At 45.2% G+C, this 10,000-nt stretch overlaps 1 protein-coding gene across 1 annotated transcript in view; it reads right to left on the reverse strand.

Moving 5' to 3' along the window:
- Positions 1 to 8,377: 8,377 nt before the first annotated feature.
- efna3b (ephrin-A3b) overlaps positions 8,378 to 10,000 on the reverse strand; it is a gene marked incomplete at both ends in the record, with an annotated part of 44,638 nt that continues 43,015 nt past the window's right edge. Inside the window, one exon of the mRNA XM_080540609.1 lies at positions 8,378 to 8,496. Within this exon, the coding sequence (XP_080396735.1) occupies positions 8,378 to 8,496 (119 nt within the window). The remainder of the gene's footprint in view (positions 8,497 to 10,000) is intronic.

Consider the following 10,000-nt stretch of genomic DNA (forward strand, 5'->3'; position numbering starts at 1 on the left):
TCCCACTTGTACATAATACAGAGGGGTCACAGTGTGTGTACTGTGAGTGTGTGTATGTGTGTATGGATGTGTGTGTGTGTGTGTGTGTATGTGTGTATGTGTGCATATGTGTTCCCACTTGTACATAATACAGAGAGGACACTGTGTGTGTTTGAGTGTGTGTATCACAGAGATCAGAACAACCCACTCCAACTAACCAGTCAAACTTCCGAGAGCAAGAAAGCTACAGTACAGTAATGCTCTCAGGAACAGTGACTGGCTTGTTTATGCTACATACAGCAGTGCCCTGTTTAAACCTCAGTCGACATGTATGACAAAGAGAAAAGATTCTGTCTGTCTGTTTAGCGAGGGGACGGAAAGACAGGCTGGGTTACTGTGAAGCCACTCTGGGCTGATTAATCAATTCTACCAGTCTACCTGATACCTACTGATACCTACTGATACCTACTCTGACCTCAAGACATGGCCCCAGGAGGGACGAGATTGGAAAGCATTTGAAACACACACACACACACACACACACACACACGTACACATGCACGTACACACACACACACACACACACACACACACAAACAAACACACGTACACATGCACGTACACACACACACACACACACACATGTAGGTAGACACACACACACACACACGCGCGTGCGCGCAAGACGCAAGATGCACACATAGGGACCTTGTTGAAACATAACACTCAAAACGACATGTTCTAGTTATAGCTTGTGGGTGTCTTCCCTTAGCTGTGATAATCTATAATCAGAATTCAAGCACAGATCTGTCAAATCTTCTTGCTGTACTACAGTCGGTTTCGATGTGTACCTCAGTGTGTGTGTTGTCCCAGTGTGTGTGTGAACGTGTTTTATCACTGTACATGGGTGCACAGTATGTGTGTGTGTTTGACAGTGAGTGTGTGTATATATAACTCCCATCTGTTGGGTGCTGTGCAGATGCATCCTCCGAAATAGAGGATTAGTGCTAAACTTAGAGGAGGGGGAACATGTGAGGAGGGGGGAAAAGAGGAGTGGAGAGGGGTGCAGGGGGAATAGGGGGGAGGTGGGAGGGGAAAGGGGGGCGTAAAAAAAAAGAGTGTACAATTTAGTAGAAGAGGAGACACTTTTCACACAAAAAAGATGCAATGGAATGAATGAATGAATTAGTGACAGGTAGAAGCACAGACAGTCACAGGGAGAGGAGGAATCTACATACAAGGAGAAGAAAAAGAGGGTGAGAGGGAGAGAGAGAGAGAGAGAGAGAGAGAGAGGGAGAGAGAGAGAGAGAGAGAGAGAGAGAGAAAGTATATATTTAGGGGTTGGAAGAGACAGATAAAGCTCTAGTGATGCAAGCACCGGAGCATGTCAGTCTGCATGAGAATAACTCTGATTCATCAGTTATTCATATCACAATTTATTAATATCAAGAGATATTCATGTTTCAGGCATTGCAAGTCCACATTATGGGTTATGTATGACCACTAGTACTATAATTCTGTGATTGGTGAGTAGAGTCATCTCACCTGTGCTTGAATTTCAAATGCCGGGACTTTTTCGCCAATACACACAACAAAAGGTGTTGTAACTAAATAGATAGATAAGGATAGGAACAAATAATTGTTAGGGTTAGCTAGTTTAGATGTAAGGTTTGGGTTAGCCTATTTGAGTAACATAATGTTGTGGGCTGTAGGTGTGTGAACAATCTCTTGACACATAACCTTCCGCTGTAAGACACAGCCTTATGAATGGCGACAGTAAGTTGCATCATTTCCATGTGTCATGTGTTTTGTCACGTTGTGTCACGACACTAATCATTAATCATCCTAAAAAATACTGACAAATCGAATTGAACATACCAAAAATGAGCCTATTTTCTGTAACCTACCTGGCTACCATGTTTCTGTGAAAACGTTGCCTCTGTGGTCCTGTCTTGTGACCCTGCACCACTAAGTCACACAACATTTCCTCTGACGTAAGAATCATCCTGTGCTGCCTGGAAAGACACCATACACTCAGCTAAACAAGTGTTGATTATGATTAATTATGCAAATGCATTCAGAGTAATTTGCTATTTTCTGCAGGCTCCATACGGGAGAGTGGGAGGGCTTCCCTAGAAGGTGGTACAGTCACAGGCTTGGTCATCATGTGAGGGAGCACGAGGAACAGTGTGTTGATGGTCCCTCGAAGTGGAGGTGAGGGAACAACAGTGTGTCTATGAGAGAGAAGGAGGGAGGGAGGCAGGGAGAGAGAAAGAGAAAGAGAGAACGCAATACTTTATTTTAATGAGTCACATAGTCAGGCAGCGTAGGCCTATTGAGATGCAGTTAGTTAGTTTGTTAGTTAGTTAGTTCTCTTATAACCATCATCTCTATGGGAAGGCAGTTGAAAAGAGTGCAATCATGAATGAAATATGAGTATATAGTTTCTAGCTGCAGAGGAATATGTCCCCCCCGTTTAGCACATTTTTTACAATTGTAAAAGCCAAACACTTAGGCCACAACAACTGGGCCATGATGAATGGACTCTGCTGGCAAAAACTGCCGCATGCTTTGACATCGGCTTGACATGGGATTATATCATAACCTACCAAAAATAAATCCTCATGTTTTAATCCCTCAGACTCCCAGGGTCCCCTTACACAACGCTTATTATTGCATTTATGTATTTATTAGACAAGGGATTATACAAGCCAACGGTCTGGACGGAGAACTGCTTCCCTTGCCCAGCTAGTGCCGGCAAAACAGCGGCACCAAGAGGTAGAACATGGGTACTGCAACAACCTGCACACAACGTCGCACAAAGAACCTGACCAACGTTTGCTCCAAAAGCTGCCCTATCTATAAGTTCTTGAACTAATTTCATTCCATTACACAATCTATTTTATGCTCAAGGCATTGGTTATTCGCAGTCTGGCTGTTTTACACTATAATGGCACATTATCAATTTAGGCCAAGCGGCTGAGATCTTTTCTGATAAGTGTTCCTTAGAGGGGACTGGTTCAATGGTGGCCAAATGTAATTACATTTATCACTGCACACTCCATTCAGACGCAGCACCCCGAGTCCACTCTCCTTAACGTACCAGTATTAATGAGTTTCATTTCAATGGATTATAATTATGCAACCTTACCTGCCAGCAGTCTTGAAGGGAAAATAAGCTCTGAAACATTTTATTTCAGGTCACTTTTAATTTCACAATTTTAAGTGTCCTCATATAAGCCTATTGCCTAATCATGTGATCCAGAGAGACAATGACTGAGACATGCCGCTCCCATTGGGGCCTTGTGTTGGACAACCTATTCACTGTAGTGTTTTATAGTACTGTACCAGGGGAGGCTGGTGGAGGTGGACATTGGAGGACGGGGCTCATTGTAATGCATGGAATGGAATGAGGAACGATATCAAACACGTGTGCCGTAATCTCCTCTGCTCTGCACCTAGCTGTAAACGCTACACCTGAAGTCATCTCTTCAGGTTACACCTTAACTGCTCCTCCTAAAGACACCCGCTTTCCCCTCTACTGTGTCCCTAAAAACTTCTATTGCCCCCCTTGTACTGTTTCTCTGTTTCTCCAGTGTAAAAAAATAAATAAAAAAAAAGGTTTAGAAGAAGGTGATAGGAGAAGGTTTTTCCTTCTATCAATGGCCCCGGGCCTGAGCTGGATTACTCTTCCTGCTACGAATGGTGGACTGATGATTCACATGCTTAGTATTCAAATGTATTGATTGTAAGTCGCTTTGGAATAAGGCGTCTGCTAAATGCCAAAAATGTAAATGTAAAAATGTAATCTCGTGGATGAAACTCATTCATTGTATTATTATTCCACAAGTCCACATCAACACACTTTCCGAATGCGAGACTAGAGCCTACTGTATATGCAGATTCTCAGTGATAGTGGAATACAGATGATGATGTGTAATACTGTCTACAGTATACACTAGTCCTGTACTGTAGCTACTATTGGAACAGGTAACAGCTGTCAACCTTCATTCACTTCATCCCTGCAACACAAAGGAAACATAAACATAGCCCTGACCCATGTCATTCATCCCCTGACATAATATTAGGGACGGTGACGGGGGCTATTGTCAACATCAATCCTGTTATTATCATTGCATCATCATCAGCAGACGTTCTATCGTTACATCAGCGCAGGTAGGGACCAGGAGGGATTCTCTCTTGTCAGTTCACTGTTGGAATGTGATTGAAGTGCTGATCTCTTCTGAGTGAAACCATTTTCCATCCAACTTTGATATGGAAAATCTCATCTGTTATTCCAAACAACATTCATTATCTACAGACAGCCTCTGAGCAGTGAGCACACACCAGGTACCAGTCCCCCCCGTCCCCCGTCCCCCCCGCGCCTCTCGCCTCTCGCCATCTGTCTCTTTTCTTCTCAGATCAGCAAATTGGACAGAGGGATAAACTACACACTGATTAGGAACCAAAAGCAGAGAGAGAGAGAGAGAGAGAGAATCGACAGACAGTGACTGTGAAGAAACAGAGATAGACAAGGAGGCGAGGATGATAAAAAGACAAATAGTATCTGAGAGAAAGACAGAGCTACTGTACATAGACACTGAGAGAGAAAGAAATAGAGACGCAATAAAAACACACACACACATTTAGTTAAAAGTAAGATTTGTAAGCTTATTATTTTTGTTATCATGATCATCATTATAACCTTTGTTATGGTTTACAGTTTATTTTTCAAGTTCATTTAAAGTCATTCCAGTCGAAGGTAAACATGATTGTAATTGTTGTTTCCAACACTAATAAATGCTTTTGTTGTTTTGCCGGACGGTACAATCTCTCTCTCACACACACACACACACACACACACACACACACAGACAGTACAATCTCTCTCACGCACACACACACACACACACACACACACACACACACACACACAGACAGTACAATCTCTCTCACGCACTCGTGCTGTAAGGAGACTTTGGACAACAGTCACACAAAGGAAAACTCACACTCACTCACTCGCTCACCCCCCGCACGTACACATATAGACAGGTACTGTATGTATTAGTGACAAACAGAAATGAGATCTCTCTCTCACACACACACACACACACACACACAACCGTTCAGAACATCAGGAAATAAACACTTGTAGGTCAACTATCAAACACACACACACACACACACACACACACACAGACAGACATACACACACACACGCGCGCTCTCGTGTCAAAGTTCTTAAGTGCAACTTTTGAAGAGTGATTTTCCCCATGTTACAGATCAGCTCTTCTACCCGCCCACTCCTCAACAGAACCCGGACCCGTCGTATTCCCCCCCCCCCCCCCGCCCCCCCCATCGCCATAGCCACACAGAGTCTGGTAAACTATCTTCCTAGTAGCTGTTGCTCGTGCCAACCTGTTCTGGGATTTGATACCATGCCCACAAAAAACAACACCACACTCACAAAGCCATCAACGTGACTTCTGTTCCCAAAAATCCCTGGCATGTAATTGGTCACTGGAAAGATGACGGTGCCACACAATAGAAAGCTTCCATTGGCACCAAATTGCTCCGTGACAATGGAATTCTTATTCCTAGTGGAAAGTGAAAGTGAAATGTCTTGGGATATTCGGTGCCAACATGGCGGGCATTACAATTCTGCACAAAGTTTGCCAAACTCTGTATTTATATGGCTCTAACCACCCACCACAACATTTAACCTACCCCAGAACCCCCCCAAAATACACAACAGCCAAATCAACCAAATAAAAAAATAAAAGAACAACCACAAGGAAATTGAGCTTCAAGTTTGTAAAAATGCTTACATCACATTTCATTCCGGCAGAATTCGAGACATCAGAATTCCATTCCTGGTTCGTCATCATCACGTGTAAGTCCCTTGACACGCGTGCAGGCGTGCGAGCCGCCGTGACCCTGTAGGTCAAAGGTCAGCTCTGAGTCCCTTAAGCATCATCATCAATCATCAGCGCTACTTGAGTAAGCCATGCCTTACAGTGTGCTGTTCTTACTGTATGGTAGGGTTACCATGGTGCATAAGGTGCTATGGAATAGTTAATTCAGCCATGGGAACAGGTTTGTTGACATGTTTCTCTCCTCTTCTGTCCTCCCCTGCTGCTGCATACCTTGGTTAAGCACTTGGTTTGTATGTATGACGTCTACCAACGTGTTATTTTGCATTTTTCAGTTATCGTCTATATATCGTCATATAGATGTGGCAGGGTTTTTCTGTGACCTAAACTTGATGAAACATCAGATATATGTTCTTCTATTGTTAGAGTGTTTGTACTGTTGTGTAAAGCAATGTTTTGCAAACTCACACACACACACACACACACACACACGCACACACACACGCACGCACACACACACGCACACACACACACACACACACACACACACACACGCACAGACACACGCACAGACACACGCACACATACGCACACACACACACACGCACACGCACACGCACACACACAAACACGCACACTCTCATACACACATTGTGTTGTGAACTCCTCGTATCTACGGTCAAATAAACGGGTATATATAGGAAAGAGTTTGGCATTCAGAGTCTGTGGTGTTCCACAGTCCAAGTCCAGCGTCGTCCAGGAGAGAGGCTCTCGTCGTGACTTGACATAATATTATTCACTTATGGATGTATCTGGATATCCCCTCCTCCCTCCTCTTCATCCTCGTCCTCATCCTCACCACCCAAGCAGCATTTAAGCAGCCAGTCTTATCAGTCAGCCGATAGCAGAGGCTGAAGAGGACAGTAATCGAGAGGATCCGTGTGTGTCTGTGTGTCGTCCGTGTGTGCTTGACTAACCTCAGAGAGGCCCACAGAGGACGACGCCAACAGTGCAGAGCTAAGAGATACTGTAGGACACGACTGAATAAACACAGGAGGGAAGGCAGCACCTCTCATAGGGGACTGCTTTAGGCCATTGTGTTTTTTGGAAATCAATGGCACATTGAAGTGCCACTTCTTGACTTAGTCCCGTTGTATAATCTTATGTATCTGCCCCACATTCCCAAATCAACCCCCGCTCGCCTCTACCCCAAGGCACTTGTTGTAGATCTGTGTCTGTATAATATTGCTTACACCTACGCATCCTTTCAGATCTAACTGTACTTGATTGCCTAGGGAGTAGGGGCTAAGGAGTTGGTTTGGGATTGGGCCCTATGCTGAAAACGTTAAGTTGAATTCATTGACCTAGAGACATTATGTGATTTACAGTACTGCTGATGGTGAACACTTGACGGGGCGTTAGTGTGTAAAACAAGACACAGTCGCTGGAACCCTTCAACTCCCAGCATTCATTGGTATTGACCTACTATATCATCTAGCTACTTTCACTGGTCTAACGCTCCAAAAGTAAAAGCCCTAACCTCCCTCCCCTCTCTTACATCCCTCCCTCCCAACTCTCTCCTCTAGCTATCCAGGCCTCTCTCTCTCTCTCTCTCTCTCTCTCTCTCTCTCTCTCTCTCTCTCTCTCTCTCTCTCTCTCTCAGATCAGGTTCCATGCACTCCCCAGCCCCAAACACTTGGATGAGTGACAGTTTGGGATCCAGTCCTAACAAAGGACTCTCCTGTGATCCAGTGGTGAGATCCGAAAAAAGGCAATAATAAGTTCAGTTCAGTTCAGTTCAATTGGATTCGGGTTCAGTTGGAATAATTCTAATTCAGTTCGGTTTTAGTCTCTGGTGCAAGAAACAGGCAGCTTAGCCTTAGGATATGTGTCAACCAATCAGATCCCAGGAAAAAACCTGCAACATGTTCATCTTGGAGGGACTGCGATCCTCTCCTTTAATAGATTTCCAACTCCGCCCCCTCCTCTCTTATAAATGCTTTGTACAGTGTACATGTTTCAACATGCGTATCCCTTTGCATGTTGAAACACATACACTCTGAACCACACATACACATGCAGGTCCCGTATATCTTTTTTTCTCCGACATGCATGTGTGTGTGTGAAGGCCGACCTTAATGCAACAAACACACACACACTGACACATGTTGTGTGTTCCACGTTCATGTTCGACTCCCTACACATCACACACCTTTTTGTCCTTCACACTCACACACACCTATCTATTAATTCTCTCTCTCTCACTCTCACACACACACACACACACACACACACACACACACACACACACACACACACTCCAAGACCCAACTACAGTAAAGCTGATAAAAACACCGTCAATCCAAAGATCTTCTTACTCCTCCTGCTCCTCCTTTGTAGTATCCTCCTCATTACCTCCATCCCTCCATCTCCTCTCCTCCTCCCAGGCCTCGGCCCCCCCCTCCAGCCCCTGACACGCCCTCCCAGGGCTGGTTGGCATGGTGACGCCGATGGGATGACCATTGCTAGGAGACGAAGAGGACAGCAAGAAAGAGCATCGTCACGGTGATGAGTAGGCGGTCCCTGGACGGGCTGCTCCCGCTGACACTCTTCTCCAGTTTCGGGATCAAAGGGTTAAAATCATCTGCAGAGGGAAAACAGAGTCATACATTATACTATTCATTCATTATACTATTCATTCATTTCAATGGCAGAGATAAGCAGACTCACTCACTCACATTCACACACACACACACACACGCTCACGCACTCATGCGCACACACACGCGCGCACACACACACACACACACACACACACACACACACACACACACACACACAAACACACACTCTCACTCTCTCTCTCTCACACACACACACACACACACACACACACACACTAATGGTGCTTTTCCACTTGGTCGCAATGGGTTAGGGGTTACCCACATTTGACACCTAAGCTTGACCCAAAGCCTCAAACTTTTGTCTTTCCAACTCTGGAACGGCCCAGGGCCATGGCCCCAAGGTCCTACGCTGACCTGGGACCATGGCTCCAAGGTCCTACCCTGACCTGGGACCATGGCTCCAAGGTCCTACCCTGACCTGGGACCATGGCTCCAAGGTCCTACCCTGACCTGGGACCATGGCCAGATTGTTGGTACTTTGGGGGGATTTGGATGGGGTTTGGCGGTAGTTGTGTGAAGTGTACTGCACCCTTCCATTGGCTAGACAAAAAACTGTAAAATTGTTGACAGATTTATTGTTTCTGTTATGAGTAGTCCTAGTCCTACGTGGAAGGTCAGTTGGAGAAACGCTCGTTTCTGACGAGGTGGATAGTTTGCTCCTCCCTGCTCCTCTCCTCAGTCCTCACCCTGGGTGGTGGAAACACAACTCACACCACAGGTGCTTGGGCCCCAAAAAAAGTCTGTCTTGGAAAAGGTGTCTCATGGAAAAGAATAAGAATAGAATCTAAGAAAGCAATAACAATCCACCAGCACGCGGCCAGCAGACGGAGAGAGAGCAGACTGCATCTGCACTACTTAAGCATTCCTATTGTCTGAATACATGACACACCATGACTCATTCCCCACTGACTCCCACACACCCACACACACACACACACACACACACACACACACACACACACACACACAGATGGACACCTGGTTCAGTGCTAAAAATAGCTTGTATAGTCTGGAGTTCAGCATCATCAAAGCTTGGAAAAGCTGGATGTTAGACGCTCATCACAAGCACAGACAAAATGCACCTTCTGTTCGACACAGACTTGACTAATGTGCTTGGAGCTGTATTGCAGACAGAAGGGCAGTGTCTCTGACAGTCTGACAAACAATTAGACCGATTCTACTCTGATACATCTTCTCAAGACTGGAAAAAAGTACTTCCAAAGGTAGACCGTGTTTCACCGTGTCTGTGGGTGATTACACACCTGGTGGTTCATAGTCAGAGCAGCTATTTTAATGAGATCTAAGTGGGAGTGATAGGGGGAGATAAACGTTTTGACCGTTCTCTGACCGAGGTTAGGAGCGGAGAGGTCAGCCAGAACACTCCGGAATGCCGGAATCTTGTGTTGATGGAGCCGAGCGAGGAGAATGTGACACAACTGATTGTGATGTATGTACCTGCCAATC

Source organism: Nansenia antarctica (assembly GCF_963989245.1).
Source record: "Nansenia antarctica genome assembly, chromosome: 10".
Classification (NCBI taxonomy): domain Eukaryota; kingdom Metazoa; phylum Chordata; class Actinopteri; order Argentiniformes; family Microstomatidae; genus Nansenia; species Nansenia antarctica.